General features: G+C 41.3%; 2 protein-coding genes across 2 annotated transcripts; both read left to right on the top strand.

Moving 5' to 3' along the window:
• The first annotated feature begins 392 nt into the window (after positions 1 to 392).
• rnf25 (ring finger protein 25) lies at positions 393 to 7562 on the top strand. The gene is made up of 10 exons (XM_038708131.1): positions 393 to 482; positions 749 to 820; positions 1892 to 1988; positions 2409 to 2476; positions 2577 to 2646; positions 2782 to 2853; positions 4305 to 4451; positions 4540 to 4629; positions 4806 to 4943; positions 6665 to 7562. Exons 1-10 carry the CDS (start codon positions 466 to 468, stop codon positions 7316 to 7318), a joined length of 1425 nt encoding a protein of 474 aa, XP_038564059.1. The 5' UTR covers positions 393 to 465; the 3' UTR covers positions 7319 to 7562.
• A 2836-nt stretch (positions 7563 to 10398) lies between these two features.
• Positions 10399 to 16457, top strand: kat8 (K(lysine) acetyltransferase 8). Its single transcript, XM_038708105.1, has 11 exons — positions 10399 to 10795; positions 11349 to 11423; positions 11609 to 11787; positions 11880 to 11933; positions 12134 to 12298; positions 12894 to 12983; positions 13141 to 13281; positions 13541 to 13634; positions 13941 to 14091; positions 15971 to 16125; positions 16231 to 16457. Exons 1-11 carry the CDS (start codon positions 10465 to 10467, stop codon positions 16293 to 16295), a joined length of 1500 nt encoding a protein of 499 aa, XP_038564033.1. The 5' UTR covers positions 10399 to 10464; the 3' UTR covers positions 16296 to 16457.
• The last annotated feature ends 2597 nt before the right edge of the window (positions 16458 to 19054 follow it).

The raw sequence follows: 19054 nt of genomic DNA, 5'->3' as shown, positions 1-19054 counted from the left end.
TCAACCCTGTCCTAACTAAAAGCTTTATTAAACAGAAAAGTCTCAAGTCTAGCCTTAAAAGTGGTGATGTTATCTGATTCCCGCACCCAAATTGGAACCTGTTTCCACAGAGAAGCAAAAATTTCAGATTTGTTAAACCTTTATTCTATTTGTGAAAATACAAAGAAGGATTATTTATGTTTGTTTTTTTAGCATGTCGACCACATTAAACCAAGTCCAAACAAAAACAATTATGCCTAGAGCTGTCAAATCTAGATCATTTCTGAGAGGCTAAATTTTATTTAAAACATCATTTCAGGTTTGTGAAACGATTATTGTATTTGTGAAAATAAATAAAAGGCGAAGCAGGAAGCAGACGTAACGTGGTCAGTTTGTAGTTGCGTAGTTACGCGGTTACGTAATACTTTCGGCCGCGGCGGTGGGCAGGAGCAGACAGCTACTAGCGGCTCGCACAGAAACAGCATCATGGCAGCGGAGTGCGAGTGAGTTTATTGACGGCATGTCTGAATTTTTCCCTCAAACACAAGTCCTGGTAGCCAGTGTTATAGGTCTACAGCTCTTCTACACAGCGACGGCCGCTGAGTGAAATCTGATTAAATGTAATATAACGTTATAGCTAACGCAAATTAGCAACACAATGTGAGCTAACAGGCTAACGTTAGCCTGATTTGTGTGGACGTTGACGAGTCAGAACAAATCACAGACGTGCAGCTGTACAAACTTCACTACTGTGCTGTTTTCTCCGCAGTGTGCTGTGTGAAATTGAGGTGCTGCAGTCGATCTACCTGGACGAGCTGCTGGTCAACAGGAGAGAGGACGGGTGAGACAACAATTTGCCTAAATTAACGTGAACGTCACTTTGCTTCATTAGATCCGGCTGTGAGATAATGTTATTTAGTGCCTGGCAGGACAGGACAGATGTGAGGGCTCATACAAGTAGGTAAAGACACTAAAGAGAGGAGATTAACAGGGCCCTAAATTTTTGTGTGTTTTCTTTAGCTCTACATAAACCCTGACCTTTGACACACACCCAGCACCACACCTCTGCAAAGTGTTACAGCAGATTCTGCGCCCCAAATAACAGCAAGGGTGCCCCAATCAACGAGCCTGTCAGCTGATAAATTGTGACCAAGTCATATTTAGACACGGAAAGAATCGCTGACACTTCACCTGTCAAAATCTTGTTGCTTTGGTTTCTCATTTTTCTTATGTTGGTGTCTCTAAACCTGATCAGAATCAGAGAGCGCTTGGAGAGAGGAATTTGCTTTGGTGATAAGGTGCCACACGTAGACAAACATACAGTTGACCTGAATAGATGTAAAAAAAAAAAACATAGGTATGGAATAAACAGTGTACAGAAAGAACAGCGTGGCAGATATATTACAGGGGGAGATCATTTTTATTTATATGGATCACACATTTCCACACATTGATTGCATTTATCTAGATACTGTGGTGTAAACAATCAGCTGTCAAATAAAACAAAAAATGATACAGAAAATCAAAGCTGTCCTCTGTACTGTAGTGATGGACAGTTGCAAGGTTGTTTATTTGTCACATTACAAGAGGTTGTAAAGTGAAGTTAAGTTTGTAACTCCCTTCTGCTGCGTGGCAGACAATGTATAGTAATATAAAAGCAATTATAAAAATTATAAACTCTATTTAGTGGAGCAGTGCTGAGGATGAACTTGAGTTTAAAAGTCTCATAGCTTTAAATGCACTTATTTTTGAATAGAGTTTTGGCACAGAGCAAATGTTTTCAGCCTTGTTGACATCTGATGACACACCAGCCTGGATTTTAAAGACTTTACCCGTTTTCTTTGGCTCCAGTGCTGTGACTCTCGTCTTTAAAAAGTGGTTGTTAAAGCTGCTGTTGTGTTGTGTCCTCCAGGGGCTTTGAGGTGAGTCTGGTCCTGTACCCGTCCACTGCGGAGGACTCTGTCTCCCAATTTGTCCGACTCACCCTGACTTTGACCCTCGACCAGCAGGTATGCTCTCCATTATCTTATATCTTATAGTGTCTGTGCAGCCTGCAATACTGAGATTCTTTATAAAGAGAAAACATTATGACAAGCATTAGAAGCTACAAGATGAAAATCTAATGGCAACACACAAGTTGTGGTTTCTTGCCACACTGATGCCAACATTTTTTCTCCACAAATGTTAGTAGTAATGTGTCATATAAAGATTCTGTATTTCTGTCATTGTCGCTAAATCCCATAAAAGCACCAAAGCCAGCAACATGTTAGTCCGTCTCTCAATAGTTCCTGACTTCCTGTCTGTGGCAGCTCCGAGCCTATTGGTCTCTTTGTGGGACTTGATGACAACATAAGAAAATACAGAATGTCACCGTCTCACTTGATCAAGAGTAATCTTTGTCTCTCTCGTCCTTGTTTTTGGATGCTTAGTATCCGTCATCTTCTCCGGTCATCTCCATTCATAACCCGCGGGGTCTTTCTGATGACAAGCTCAGCAGGTAACGAACTGGAGCTACCAGTATCACCACTTTCTGCTCAGGACATTTGAAATTTTGATTGTAAAATCCTATAATCATGTGCCGACCTCCTTTCTCTTAGTGTCCAGAAGTGTCTTCAGTTGGAGGCTCAGTCCTGTCTGGGTTCACCTGTGTTGTATCAGCTCATTGAGGTCACTGTATATAGTGCTTTTTAATTTATATAATTTAAGAGAATATATGATTTAATTTGATTATTGAATTACTACATTAAGGTAATGATCAGCTTAAAGTCATGGCCTATTCTCCTGTTTTTTTTCCTCCTCCAGAAAGCAAAAGAAATCCTGACTGAGAGCAATATTCCTCATGGAAACTGTGTCATCTGCCTCTATGGCTTTAAGGTGCACCACTCCTCTTGTCTTCTGTCCCATCAGACCCGCTATAACGAGAAACATATTGGAAGTTATCTCATCAGCCTTTTTACTTCTTACTCCCTGCCTACCTTTCCTGACTCTTGACACAAAGTAGACCTCGTCTGACAGGATGTTTGCTTTTAGATGTTTTAGTGTATAAAACCCCGTGACCCAAGTACTCATACGTTCTGTCACTGTATTACTTATGGAGGGAATTATAAGGAAAATAAATGAGCCCCTTTTTTGTTGGAGACCCCCTGGAACCTCCTCAAGGATTCCTGGGGGGTCCCAAGACCCCACTTAGAGAGAACCGCTGATCTAGAAAACAAACATCTTCCTCTGGCCATTGAGGTTCGTAGATTCAAAAAATATTCAGGAACAGAAAAAAAAAAATTGGGTAACTTGTAAGCTTTTCTTTAGTATTGAACAAACTATGATGATTTAAGTGATTTAATGTTTCATGAAATGGTGCTGAAATATTCTGGTGTACAGATGAATAAAAATTTAGGATGCTTGTTCAAGTTTGCTAAATTGGTCTCAAAATCCTGGAAAAGAAGGCTAGATGGAATATTTAATCAGTATTTACCCCTGATTTTTAAAGTGTTTTATAATGTTGTTTTGCCAGTGATTTGTGAGTTTTGTTACAGACAAGTAAGATGTCAACATTGTTCAACTTGGTTTTCTTTGACTTTATTGTTAGATTTTTGAGGATGTTTCCTTTGTCTTAAGTGGTAGTAATTAAATATCTTTGGATTTTGGACTGTTTGTTAAACAAAACAGGTAATTTGATGACATTACCTCAGGCTTTAGGAAACTGATGCAAATTTTCTGGCGTTTTATAGATCAAACAATCCATTAATCAGGAAAATAGTTGTTGGGTGCAGCCTTGTTTTTCCATAGTATTGTTTGAAAATGTATGCGCAGTGAGTACATTTGTACAACAACAAAATCTGACCAAGTCAGCTACATTAGGCAGGTGAAATGCTCTTATTCTGAAATGCTCCATGTGGGAAATGTAGCCTGCACCGAGCGGAGCGGAAGGGGCTCTCAGAGAGCTGTTATCCTTAGTTGAAGCAGACAAAATCACAAATTAACAACACGTCAACAACGTTGGGCAGCTAAACACTGCTGAAACACGTCAGTGTGAGTCGACAGCAGACAAAACGGCAGCACAGCTGCTGCCTGTGTCGGTTCGGCTGGTGCCATTATCACGGTTTTGTCCAGTTTCTGTTGTAAAATGTACACGCCCTGTGCCCGATCTTGATTGGTGAGTAGGACTGTAACAGGAGGCGCATGGCGCTTGTGATTGGTTAGCAGGTCTGTCTAAACATAAGTCAGGTGGCCAAAACAATAATTTAATGAAGGATTAAACAGTTTCTTGTCGGCAGGTATTTCTAGAAATGTTCCTAAAACCCAGTCATGCTTCTGTGTGACTTCAGGAGGGAGAGACGTTCACCAAGACGAGCTGCTACCACTACTTCCACTGTCACTGCCTCGGTCGCTACGTCAGCCACTCTGAGAGCGAGCTCCGCCAGAGGGAGAAGGAGCTGGAGGAGGACAAGACCAGAGACAGGACAGACTATCAGGTCAGGTATCGGCTTCAGGGTTCTGGTCAAAGAAATCTTTCGGTGTCTTTCTTGATAAGCTATTTAATCTGTGTGACTCCTCTCACAGGAGCTGACTGTGGTGTGTCCGGTGTGCAGAGAGCCTCTAACGTATGATGTTGATCAGCTTCTGTCGTCCCCTGCACCCCAGCTGCCCGAGGTACGACCATCGCCTAATGTTCAGCTTTACTTCACAAAACAATCTCACCACATGGTCCATTAGTAGCTTGACCCTGCGGTGAGATAGTTTAGCTTTTCCACGGTCAGGAATAAACGTTTATTCCCTACAGTTTAACTGAAAAATCCAAACATTAAAACGTGTTAATGGTTTTGCAGCTGGACGAAGCAGCGATTGGTTCAAACTTTCAACAGAAGTGGTGTGAACTCCAGAAGCTTTTGGAAAGGCAGAGGTCTAAGGGAGGGATCATTGACCCAGAGGTGGAATCAAATCGCTTTCTCATCCATATCAACGAGGTAAGAATGAATCAGATCATACGGCCACGTTTGCACCCATACCTGATCTCTGAGTGATTAACTGAGGGCGTCACTAAACTGGTCTGTCTGCACATTTTAGTTGCTCGGGTGTCTCTAAAATGCGCTGTCCGCTTGATGTCTGTTCCATGTGCTAATAAACAATCTGGTGTTTGTACTCAACCCTGGCTCTGTAAATGGGAAAACAAACAAAGTGGCCTGCACCCACTATTTCAGCCGATCCAGCCATGATGTGTGTCAGTAACGTTTAATGACTTGTCCACGTGCGTTAAGTTTACTTTCTGGTTCACCAAGACATGCTGTTGTTGTAACGTTAGCTAAAGTAGCAGGAGAGTTGTGAGTATCTCTGTCTGGACCTGCTGTACTGGCTCTGGGACGGTCTCGTCCTCTTTCCATTTTAGCCTTATGTTAGCTTTGCAGCAGCAACTGTAGCCGCAGTTTGCTAACCCACAACTTAGCTAACGTTAGCTACATTACTTGCTCTGTCGCCGTTGGCTCTATATCATGGTATTTGTCATGGTATTGCATTTCTCCAGAAACGCTTACCCCATCTTAAAGTGACTCTATATAAATTAGAGTTTTAGGCCCCAGGGGCCGTATTAAAGAAACTTCCTAACCGGCAGATCCTATCCTAACTGCTTGGTAACCATGGTAATAAGGGTTAGGAACTGATTTTTTTTTTTTTTTAAAAAGGCCATTACAGATTAAGTCAGTGTTACTTTCCTAACTTTAGATAAGAAAAGTGTTTTACAGAAGCATCCTAACTTTGTAAAATCTTAGGAGAACTATTAAGCTTCAATGTGAAGATGTTAGCTTGCAGCCTTCATCATTATTATTATTAGCCCTTTTTTTACCATCATTATTAACTTTCCTGAGAACAGTAACCTTCTGCCGGGGTCTGTGAGGGAGCACAGGATGAGCCACCAGCGGTTTCATCTGCTTATTGGACACAACACTTGCCTGTCTTCATATCAGTGTAAATCGACTTTTTTTCTTTTTGACAGCATGCCGGATATGCGGCAGAAACTGTGTCCGCTATTTTAGCCCACTCTCTCTCTCTTTAATCTCCCGAGTTAAGCGTTATGTGGATTTGGATTTCTCGACAGAGGTTACAAACACCTCTAATTCATCTGACTTCAAGTTCAGTGATAGTTGTTGTTGTTTCTGCTCCATTTTCAGTGCATGTTTCATAAACAAACTACCAAAAAACAGCGATTAAAAGCCGTTTAGCTCGGCGAAATGAGAAAAGTAGCATCGGTTGCTAGGCAACAGACATAAATGTTGATAACCGATGTTGGATTGAGTATTTAGGATTTCCTAACCTTCTTCTGTAATACAAAATTGAGAAAAATCCTATCTTAGACTCTTCCTATCTTGACTTAAGATAGGAACTTTCTGTAATATGGTTTTGTATCAAATATTTTTATATTCACTGTAGTCAAGATAGGAACTGGATAAAAAGTTGATCTTGATCAGCCTACAAAATCTGTTGAAGAAATGAAACACATTGAACTTCAGTTGTACTTGACAGCAAAGAAAATATAAGGCCCGTGACGTCTGGGCTTCCTGTAGCTTAGCTTAGCACAAAAAGCTGGTGCAAACTACTTGCTTAGCACTCTCAGAAGTGGGAAAAATACACCTTCATGCAACTGACATTCTGCCTTATTAAGACTGTTCCTATATACTGTGTACAACTCCCACAGACTCCATCTGTGGCTGAAAACGGAAACCTGGATGCAGATGTTTCTCCTGACCCCCCGGTACCCTCTGCTTCTAACGTTTCCTCTGATGAAACTGGTGTCAGAGCGGACCGGTTTGTTCCTGGACTGTCCCACTGCAGAGGGGGTCAGGGCCAGAGGCGCCAGAACCAGGCGAGGGGGAGGAGAGGAGGCAGGTCCAGACCACATCACAGGAGAGCCACCCCCATCACAGAGCACCTGGACAAACTCTCTCTGTCCTCACACTACACTGAAGGACCAGTAATAGCCAAAACTGAGGGTAGCCACGGCCAACAGATGCTAGAACATGGAGAATTATCTCAGTCCAAGACAGGCAGGGACGTCTACGCCGAGCAGACTCTGGTGTCTCCAGACGATCAGCCGACGTGCCATGCAGCCGTGGAAACTGAAGGCCCAGAAGATGCCGCAGGTGGTCGTGGTCATCGTGGAAGGAGAAGGGGTCCTCACCGATACGTCCCGCACATGGGGGCTGCTCACTACCACTGGGACGGGCGAGCTTCAAGAAGCAGGGGAGGGGCCAATAACCTGTACAGCAGAGGAGGAGGGGGGCCCCGCCGGGGTCACGGCAGGGGCTTCCAACACAAGGTGGAGGAGAGGGAAAGAGAGGAGGTACTATGACAAAGGGCAACAGGAGGGCCAATGAACAAACGTGTGTGTGCCTCCATTATCAGTTTGCATAGATTAAAGCCCTGCACCAGAAGTGACATTCACCGTAGTATCATATCCTCCTCTACGTCGCCAGTATCCTCTTCTCTGGTATGCACTTTCACGCACACTAATATCAGACACAGATGGTTGTTGCTTTTTGTTGTGATGCAATATGAATTCAAAGAATTACAAATTAAATTTTCTCTGGATCTCACTTTGTCTGCATTTCCTGTAATTTTGAGATTTTAAAATATGTTTACAATGATGCTGAAATTTTACCAGAAGACAGAGGGACGCAGTGGTTCCACTACATTAAACAGAGAAATGCTGCACATTTTACTCCACTACATTTGCCTGACAACTAATGCTGCATTCATGTGCTCTTCGGATGGTCCCAATTCATTTAACATTTAACCCCTAGTTGCTCCAGAGGTGTGCCACCTCTGACATATATAACAATTTTAAGTCACTTTGAATAAAAGTGTCTTCTAGATTATTAAATGTAACATGGGTGATACTATAAACATGTTGGATTACTATGCTTAGACAATTAATTATTTTTGTTTCCCAGAGTTGTTCCTATACCAATACATTACCTGACACGACTAAAATATTGCTTGTTCTGCAAATACTGATAATAAATAACGTTCCTAATTAATCTACTTCACTCTACATGGACAGCAAAACTAACCGTTAAAAACTAACACCATATTACAAATGACACCTTAGCAAATATGTACATGTAATACGTGATTTTGCTCTATTATTTAACCCTTTCTAACCATCAACCATGTTGGCCGCCATGTTTCTACATGTATGATGGCAACAACTCTGCAACTCATGTAGCAAAATTTTCTCCGACGTGTTCTGATTTTGGTGGGCAGGTGAATTTTCCCCAGTCGCGAAATCTTTTTTTCCAGTTATTCTGACACCACATGAATGCAGAATAAATTCACTGGTTACTTTGCAATTTACATTTGTAAAACCCTATATAAAGTAGCTAAATCAGCTCCACCATGGCCAGCTACATGTTAATACATCAATAATAATGAAGTTATAAAATATAACTCTTTGACCAACTTTATTTGTCTGCATATTGAGTACTTACTGCCTAATTTAAGAACATTGTGATACTACATTTATTCATTTAGCTGACGCTTTTATCCAAAGCGACTTACAATTACTATATACAGGTGCTGGTCATATAATTAGAATATCATCAAACAGTTGATTTATTTCAGTAATTCCATTCAGAAAGTGAAACCTGTATAATGTATATGATTAATTCCACACAGACTGATATATTTCAAGTGTTCATTCCTTTTAATTTTGATGATTATAACTGACAACTAATAAAAAACCCAAAATCAGTATCTCAGAAAATTAGAATATTGTGAAAAGGTTCAATATTGAAGACACCTGGTGCCACACTCTAATCAGCTAATTAACTCAAAACACCTGCAAAGGCCTTTAAATGGTCTCTCAGTCTAGTTCTGTAGGCTACACATGGGGAAGACTGCTGACTTGACAGCTGTCCAAAAGACGACCATTGACACCTTGCACAAGGAGGGCAAGACACAAAAGTTCATTGCTAAAGAGGCTGGCTGTTCACAGAGCTCTGTGTCCAAGCACATTAATAGAGAGGCGAAGGGAAGGAAAAGATGTGGTAGAAAAAAAGTGTACAAGCAATAGGGATAACCGCACCCTGGAGAGGATTGTGAAACAAAACCCATTCAAAAATGTGGGGGAGATTCACAAAGAGTGGACTGCAGCTGGAGTCAGTGCTTCAAGAACCACCACGCACAGACGTATGCAAGACATGGGTTTCAGCTGTTGCATTCCTTGTGTCAAGCCACTCTTGAACAAGACACAGCGTCAGAAGCGTCTCAAGACGTCTAAAGACAAAAAGGACTGGACTGCTGCTGAGTGGTCCAAAGTTATGTTCTCTGTTGAAAGTAAAATTTGCATTTCCTTTGAAAATCAAGGTCCCAGAGTCTGGAGGAAGAGAGGAGAGGCACAGAATCCACGTTGCTTGAAGTCCAGTGTAAAGTTTCCACAGTCAGTGATGGTTTGGGTGCCATGTCATCTGCTGGTGTTGGTCCACTGTGTTTTCTGAGGTCCAAGGTCAACGCAGCCGTCTACCAGGAAGTTATAGAGCACTTCATGCTTCCTGCTGCTGACCAACTTTATGGAAAATGCAGATTTCATTTTCCAACAGGACTTGGCACCTGCACACAGTGCCAAAGCTACCAGTACCTGGTTTAAGGACCATGGTGTCCCTGTTCTTAATTGGCCAGCAAACTCGCCTGAACTTAACCCAATAGAAAATCTATGGGGTATCGTGAAGAGGAAGATGCGATACGCCAGACCCAACAATGCAGAAGAGCTGAAGGTCACTATCCGAGCAACCTGGGCTCTCATAACACCTGAGCAGTGCCACAGACTGATGGACTCCATGCCACGCCGCATTGCTGCAGTAATTCAGACAGAAGGAGCCCCAACTAAGTATTGAGTGCTGTACATCCTTGTACTTTGTGTACATGTTCATACTTCTCAGTTGGCCAACATTTCTAAAAATCCTTTTTTTGTGTGTGTTTGTCTTAGGTAATATTCAAAATTTTTGGAGATACTGAATTTGGGATTTTCATTAGTTGTCAGTTTTAATTGTCACAATTAAATGAAAAACATTTGAAATATATCAGTCTGTGTGTAATGAATGAATATAATATCCAAGTTTCACTTTTTGAATGGAATTACTAAAATAAATCAACTTTTTGATGATATTCTAATTATGACCAGCACCTGTATATGTCAGGTCGCATTCCTTGCTCAGGTGTTTTTTTTTTGTTGTTGTTTTTTTGTATGTAGGACTTCAAAGAACTTTTGAACTTTTCAAGCTGAGCAAATCAAATTCAGATTCTATTGGCACAAATATCAGCCCATACATAGTGCTAAGACTCATGGGAGTTGTAGTTGAACGATGAAGAAGGAGAGAAGGAGAGAACGGAACGTCCCACCGACGCCATCTTGACGGCAGTTTGTTGAAGACCAGCCCCTCTGAATAAACTGCGCAGGGTCGCAGAGGCGTGCGACTGTTTTTAAAAACCGCCGAGGTTATGACTGGCGGGACCGACTTTCACAAAAGCTACAACAACAACAACAACAACAACAAGGACTTCGAACCCAGAATGGATGTAGACATGGATTCCAGTCATATGGAAAGTGAGCGAGGGGATCTGGACAGTAGTATCCCGGCTGCGTGCTCCTCTAACGGCAGTGGCGGGGAGGAGGACGAGGCGGAGGCCGTTGGACGTACGAGAGAAGCCGGGGGCTGTAGTAGTCAGCACATCCAGGACGGAGGCGGGGTGTTCTGCGGCGGCAGGGAGCAAGAGGTGTCGGTAGAAATTGGAGAAACGTATTTATGTCAACGAGCCGACAAGACATGGCGTGAGTGAGGCCTCTTTTTCACTCTGATTTTATTTAAGTTAGCAGGTTAACGTCACAAGTTGGCGGACTCCTCCTTTGTTTGTGGAGAAATTTACACCAAACTCCTTTTTTTATTTTTTTTATTTAAAAGTCTGGGTTGTCTTGAAAAGTAAGTGGCTCTTAGACGCCATTCAACCATTTGTGATTTACGAATGGTCACTGGGGCTTTCTGGAAAAATGCGGCGTAACGCTGTGCTGGCTGATAAAACCATAACAGTGCAAACAGCGTGCAAGCCTGTTCTAAAAGTTGAGATTTCACTGTAATAAATGAGCTAACGTTACTGTTTGGAGGATTTATGTGATTGCCGAATTGAATAATAGCTCAAAACATATCAGGCCACATTTTTATCAGGCGAATACCAAGAAGTGTTTTTGCTTATGAGCAAGGAGTCATTCGAGCCGTAGAAATCTGAATGGAGTTTGGCGAGGCGTCCCATCCAGGAGAGTACAAAGCTTGCATTTACAGTTAACAGATGAAGACCTCTCACTAACTGATGTATCTTGCTCTTTTCAGATACAGCAGAGGTTATTCAGTCCCGGTTGAACGAGCAGGAGGGCCGAGAGGAGTTCTATGTTCACTATGTAGGATGTGAGTACATCACTAGTTCGTGAACATTTACATCTACACAAAGTGTCTCATGTTTCTCTTTGATATTATGCCTGCTACACCCTCATTTTTCCTCTTTTTATACCTTGCTTAATTTGCCCATACCCTCTCGATCCCCTCACCTACCGCTTTACTATGATCTTAATCTCCTTTTCTTTGGCATGCAGTCAACAGGCGCCTGGATGAGTGGGTGGGTAAAGCCCGCCTGGCACTTACCAAGACTGTGAAGGATGCAGTGAGGAAGAGCACAGAGATCGGGGGCGTCGGTGATTTGGGTGAACAGCCTGAAAGGAAGATCACTCGCAACCAAAAGCGCAAACACGACGAGATCAACCATGTACAGAAGGTGTGAGACACAGTTATTTCGTGCTGCTTGTGGTCACACTTTTTTATGCATTAAATGGCTGATATTTATCTAATGGGAGTTTTCCTTTGCAGACGTATGCAGAGATGGACCCAACAACAGCTGCCCTGGAGAAGGAGCATGAGGCGGTAAGGTGGAGTTTCTGTGTGTGGAAAGTAAAGAAGATATAATTACCTTGTTCTGCTGCTCTTTATGTTCAGTCCAGTCCCGCTGTGTCCTCTGCATCATGTTGTTAAACTGGCTGATGTTTTTATATTGTCTGTTAAACTGCTATGATGTTTTGCCATCTTTGTGTGATGAAAATAACTTCCCGCATTGCCATCCTCAGATCACCAAAGTGAAATATGTGGATAAGATCCAGATAGGAAACTTTGAGATCGATGCCTGGTACTTCTCGCCGTTTCCCGAGGACTATGGCAAGCAGCCCAAGCTGTGGATCTGCGAGTACTGCCTTAAATACATGAAGTACGAGAAGACCTTCCGACATCACCTGGTGAGTGTAGCTGAATTTAGCTGAGCGCTGTTAAGGCTACATCCACACTACTGCTAGTTTTAAACTGACAAACTGCCTCCGTCCACACCAGCGTTTGAGCTGCGTATCAGAATTGATCACCGTCTGTATTAAAACGACTGAAAACGCAAGTGCCCATTCACATACGATGGACATGCACGTGCTGGTGTAAGCGGGTAGCAGATTTTAATGAAATTCCAAAACAGCATCATGTTTCTGCTTTGCATGACTGATAAGACCCAATCAGGAGGCCAAATATAAGCGTCTTCATTTTCAAAGTTCTCTGACTTTGTCTAAAACGCTACCCTGAAGTTTAAAAACGAAATCATGTTCAGCAGCGTTTTCAAACTTCTCCTTTTTCGGTGTTCGGTTTCGCTGTTTTAGTCCGGACGGGAGGCGGAAACGTGGCAAAACTGCTGCGTACTGTGGCTTTCTCCTTTACTCACATGGCATTTTTTTCGACATGCGAAACCCAAATCCTATGAAGTTTATCACCAGGATGAACAATTACCTGATTAAATGATGTTTGTTAATACAACACAAGAAGTTTGACCTTCTTGACCTTTTGTCTCTTCAGTCCCACTGTCAGTGGAAGCAGCCTCCAGGCAAAGAAATCTACAGAAGGAGCAACATATCCGTGTATGAAGTGGACGGGCGGGACCACAAGGTGAGTGCACCTGGAAAGTCTGTGTGCCGAACCTGAACCTGCTAAGTATTATGGATTCCTCTGCTTCTGTTGGATTAGAAATAAAACTTGACTGCCAATCCGCTTAAAGAAAATCAAATTGTGGTGGTGTTGATTCATTCTTGGTTTCTGTTTGCAGATTTATTGTCAGAACCTGTGTCTACTAGCGAAACTATTTCTCGACCACAAGACGCTTTATTTTGACGTGGAGCCCTTCATCTTCTATATCCTCACCGAAGTCAACAAACAGGGAGCGCACATTGTCGGCTACTTCTCCAAAGTAAGCCCCGTTTCTGTGTTCTTGAGGCAAGTCGATTAAACTAAATTTGCCTTAAATCAACGTTGGACCTGAGTAAAGGGTCAATTTCCATTTCCATTTGCATTTCCATTCTTCATTAAAGATTTGTAAAGCTGATTTGAACACTTTCAGTGTTTAAATTCATGTATTTCTTGGCATATTTCCCCCCACTGTTGGTGGAGAAAACTGGAATCATTATCAACCGCTTGTCTTAGCTTTTGCCTTTGGTTTTGTTTTTCAGGAGAAAGAGTCTCCAGATGGGAATAATGTGGCGTGTATTCTCACGCTGCCGCCTTACCAACGCAGAGGTTACGGAAAGTTCCTCATAGCTTTTAGTAAGTCAAAAACTGTCACGGTAGCTTTAATGCATCAGCGCTGCAGCTAATGGAGTTTGTCATTTTAAATTCATCAGTTGCAAATTTACAATCAAGCGACGCAGCAATGTGCATATGTTTGTGCTCATGTTGGTTTCATTAAGGCTTTTCACTCAAAACTGTACCCACAAGAACAACAACTACCTCTTGTTCTAAAAGAGTGCAGGCAGAACCCGAATCAAAATCAAGAACATCAGCTTACCTAATGGACAAGAATGCATCGTGGCTTTTATAATACCGTTTCTGTTTGTGCTGCTGTGCGTGTAGGTTATGAGCTGTCTAAGCTGGAGAGTGCGGTTGGTTCTCCAGAGAAGCCTCTGTCTGACCTGGGGAAGCTGAGCTACAGAAGTTACTGGTCCTGGGTCCTACTGGAGATCTTGAGGGACTTCAGGGGAACGTTGTCCATCAAAGACCTCAGGTAGGGACACAAACGCACTACCTGAGATAACATCAGACACTCGGCTAGCTTCTTATTTATTTAAAAGGGTAATTTTGGTATCTTTCAACCTGGACCTTAGTTTTCCATCTTTTTGTGTCTGTGTGACTAATGGGGACATTTTTTTTGAAACTGGTCCAGTATTGAGCAAGAGCCCTGCAGTCTGCGGCAGTGAAAAAGGGCTGCAACTTAATCCAAAAGGGGAATTATTAAAGTAGGACCACTAAAGTGCTTGTTTTGCCACTGACAGGCTCAGATTCTTAATACAAGTGTCTGGGCACATTGTGGATTGATCCCTACAGAGAGAGACCTTTTTAATAAAGAGTAAGATCCCTTTTGTTTAACCAGAAACAGTTGCTATATCGCTCTCGTCAAAGCCACCAGACTCCAATGATTGTAAACGGTAATTTTACCTTGCAGAACACGGTGGTTGCTTTGTTGTTGTGTAACTTCAGAGGGTTAAAAACAAGAAAGTGACACAATAACACAAACTAACCAGCAGTCACCCGGAAAGGTAAAATTAGTGTTTTTGTCCATGGAATCTGGTGGCTTAGGCGAGTGCAATACATTGTGTGTTTCTGGTTAAACAAAAATTATCTTACTCCTTCAAAAAAAAAAAAAAAGGGATCCACCGAATGTTAGGCCACCTAAAGTAATCGGCCGAAAATAGTTTATCAATTACGCTGACATGTCGGCAGTGTGGAAGCATTTTAAAGCAAAAATCGCTGTTTGCAGACGCAGTTCTGCTGAATTGAACGGTCTGACCCGCTTTGAGTGTTTCTGTCACTCGTTTGTGAGAAGGCCTAGCTGCAACTAAATTTGGAGTGCACACATATTCAAGCCTTTATGGTAAATCCGTTGGAACGAACCAGAGCGAGCTGACACTGAAGTGTTTCAGCAGCGGAGCGTTTAGCCGACACGTTGTTGACGTGCTGTTAATTTATCATTTTGTGTGCTTCAACTACGGGTAAAGGCTTTTCGAGTCGGTTACGTTCCGCTCTGTGCAGGCTACGTCCACATGGAGCATTTCAGAATTATAGCGTTTTGCCGGCCTTATGTTGCTGAGTTCAGATTTTGATAATTTGTTCAGTTGCACTTGCTTTTTCTGCTTCTACTACGGTTAAGTAGGCTGTGTAGTTAAATTGTTTCTACTTGTCTGTTTTTAACTGCTAAGTGTTTTTTTTTGGTTTTTTTTTTAAATAATCGCAAATCGAATCGCAATATCTGGCAGAAAAATCGCAATAAAATGTTTTTCTTCCCCCAAATCATTCAGCCCTAGAAATAAGATTAATTGGATTATATTCACAGAAAGTATAAAAGTTATTACATGTGTCCATTAAAAGTAATTTAACCCACCATAGTGTCTCTAAATCCTGTGGGGAAACACTGAGTAAGGCAAAATAAATGAAAAAATGTGAATGTACCTGTTCGGTATTCAGCAGATTTTTTCCATTATATCCGTGTTGGCTTCAGCCAGGAGTTTTCATTTCCGTGCATCCCTACTCTCCATAATGCTGTCAGACACCTAAATCACTTCAGTGGACGTATTAAGTTGCTGCCACATGCCTACTGCAGCACGCTCGCTCCACATCGGACCAATTAATAAATAAATGCTGTCCTAATAAACACAGAGACACAAAAACATGGGAAAGTCATCCAGGTCATAGTTATCCAAATATATCTCTCTCTCTCTCGGATCAGGGACAAAACTTCTTCTGGCGTCTTCAACCAAGTCCAGTTGCCCTTGATTATGACCTTCCTTGGATACTGAAGTTACCCTTTAACCACAATCATCCAGATAGTTCAATCTGTTGCCGTTGACAGATCTGATTTAGATGCTCCTCCCTCTTGATTTCTGCAGCCAGATGACCAGCATCACGCAGAGTGACATCATCAGCACGCTGCAGTCGCTCAATATGGTGAAGTACTGGAAAGGTCAGCACGTTATCTGTGTGACGCCCAAACTGGTGGAGGAGCACCTGAAGAGCGCCCAGTACAAGAAACCACCAATCACAGGTGAGTCCAGACATTTTACATTTTTCACAAACCTCCATTGGTTACATGCTTTTATTCTCATCTTGCTTTCTTTTCCACTCATGTCGCCTCCTGTCTCTTTCACAGTGGACACTATGTGTTTGAAGTGGGCGCCCCCTAAAAATAAACAAGCCAAGTTGTCCAAGAAGTGAGAGGCGGAGCCAATGAACGTCTGTCCATCAATCAACCTGTTTTATATCATCTGCCAAGTTCCCCGTTTTCTCCTCAACTGGGAAAACCCCGTTATGAAACCTCAATGTATATAGCTGTTAGTGGCATCTGTCAGAATTTTCTTAAAGTATATATGTAAAACATCTCAGACTCGGTCTCCTAATTCTTTCTTTCCTGAGTGTCACCTGGTTCTAAATGTTTTAATGTTTTATTTTCAGGCTTTACGATAATAAAAAAGCTTGAATTTAAGTAAATGCCTGCCATCAGCTCTCTGCAATTTCATAGATCGATAGATATCATACCATATTTATACAAACAAGAAGCGTTAGGTGTGTTATTTAATAATCTAAAGTTAAAGTGGCCAAATGTGTATATATGGATGATAGTCTAACATAATCTCAGCTGTAACTTAATTGCTTTTATGTAATTTTTAATCATCTTTAAACAATGAGTTGAACTCTGGATTGTCTCAAGTGACAGTTTAATATTTAATTTTGTCTAAATCTCTTTCTCTGGGTGTCTCCTTTTGAACTGACATTAATGTCTAAAGAGGTAGAGCAGAAGGTGACTTGCTCTGTAGAGTTGAGACTTCCTGTCCCAGAAGTCATTTTGGACTCAGGTGTAACCAATAAAGGCTGCAATCTATTTCCTCTAGCCGAACCTCCTCCTGCAGCTCATCGTGTCCGCTGGGAGGAAGGTGGAGTACAGAGAAACCTCATGGAGTTCAATGCAAAGTTATTTAATCCACGTAAAGAATTGATTTCAGTTGGTGTTTCTGTTAAGGACAAACTCATTGAGCTGATGAACAACAGGAAACAGCGCCTCCATCGGACTTCCGCCACAGGTGAGTTTATACAAACATTGAATTGGTAGCAGTAGTGAATATTTTCACATCAGAGGTGTCTGAAGTTAACACGTTCAGGTCGATCAGCAGTGCTGTTACATGTAGATTTGTGTGTTTTAACATTTAGAGGGATTAAGGATATAAGTACGCATCTTGGTGTATATATTTATTACGGTTTGATATAAATATATTTATAACTACCAGGCAGTAAAACTAGATTAAACACAGTTGTAGCGTCCTGGTCTGTAACCATAACAATAAACACGAGGGGGCAGCAGAGCTCTGAGTCTGACCGCAGGTTTAAAAAGGGGGGGGGAAAGTAATTTAAATTAATCTCCTTAATGTAAACAAACCACAACAGTAATACTTTCATAACAGCATCATTGAAAGACTCTGCCTTAAATGAACTTCATACAGTGATGTGTGTAAACTGATTTATTTTCATGGGATCCTTCATTGATGGAACATTTGAGTCCCTAAATAGAGACAAATAAAATACTTGCTTTTCACACAACTGTGGGTTTGGTGAGACATTTCTTAAGCACAACATTTGTTTGTTCTGATGATCTATGGACTGCGTACATTTAGGATGATAAAAATATGAATATAGTACTGAGAATTCTGTTATGTATATAATTAATCTAAAAAGCAAAGATCATTTTGTGCAGGACATGCAGAATGTGCTGTTTGACTGAAATAGAAAATGAGTACCATTTTGATTTCTATTGCTCTTTTTACTGGAGAGCATGCAACAACATTTGCAAACATTAAAACCAGATTTGGATTTTGTAAATATAGATGATGCACATATGAAACGTTACACTGCTAAAAATGTAACTGTTCTTTCTTGCTCACCTGAATTTCTTTTACCTCAATTATGTTATTTGAAAGAATAATAAAAGTAAGCTACTTTATAACTTGGTAATATGTTGTATCAAGGTGATATTCTGTAAAACTGTGGTGTCTTAAAACCCATGTGGGACGGGGCCAGATGTTTGACATGGAACAGACACTGGAGTGCTGAAGCAGGATATTTTACATTTGAACAATATCAAATAAGACCTAACCACACAGTAGCAAATCTATAAATTTAAGTTAGATCAAAAAAATAACCCTTTTACCTGTGCACATACAAATGAACATAACAGAAAACACCTGACTTACACTATAGGCATTCGATATAATGTGCCCTTTATTGCTTTTATAAAGAATACCACATCATGTGACTCTATCATGTTTTCCAGATGTCCTCGTAGGACGGCAGAGGACGGACCAGCTGGAAGCTGACTGCAGAGCCGCCGTAAAACCAAATCCTGAATCATCAGTTGAAACAGGTGAGTCGGGAACACCTGTCCCTCCTTCTCTTAAGTCCTGTTCGCCCAGGGGTTTGTTCAGAAGTGTAAAGATTGTTTAACTGTGAAGGAGCTTTTCCAGACAAATCAATTCTCAAACCCTCATGTTCACACAGTAAGTAATTTTATGCCAATAATCCATTATGTTTTTATATTTAGTGTTTTACAGTGTAAAAACATCAACATTGAACTAATCCAAACATTTATGGAAGCGAGTTTCTACTTGGAAATTAATATGAATAATTAGGAATGATTAAAATAATTGTGGTATCACCTAATTATGACCCAGTACAGCTCAGAGTAAGTCAGAACTCTGATTCATCCCAGAAAATATCTGTTGTTGTTAAATCATAATATTGAGAGACTATACATTTTAACTTACTTTGTTACAAGTGACAAGATGAAATACTGATCATCTATTCATGTATTTTTGTAAAGTAATTCATTCTTAATTTCTTAAAGAATAAAAACTCCCCCCAGAATGTTTTATCATTCATAAAGTCATATATCTAATAGAAAGTCCCCACTGTGACCAAGACAGAAG

The sequence above is a fragment of the Micropterus salmoides genome, unplaced genomic scaffold (assembly GCF_014851395.1).
Source record: "Micropterus salmoides isolate LMB-PRFRI ecotype aquatic unplaced genomic scaffold, ASM1485139v1 Ms_hic_scaffold_10, whole genome shotgun sequence".
In the NCBI taxonomy this organism is placed as follows: domain Eukaryota; kingdom Metazoa; phylum Chordata; class Actinopteri; order Centrarchiformes; family Centrarchidae; genus Micropterus; species Micropterus salmoides.
This window is presented reverse-complemented; position numbering and strand designations above follow the sequence as displayed.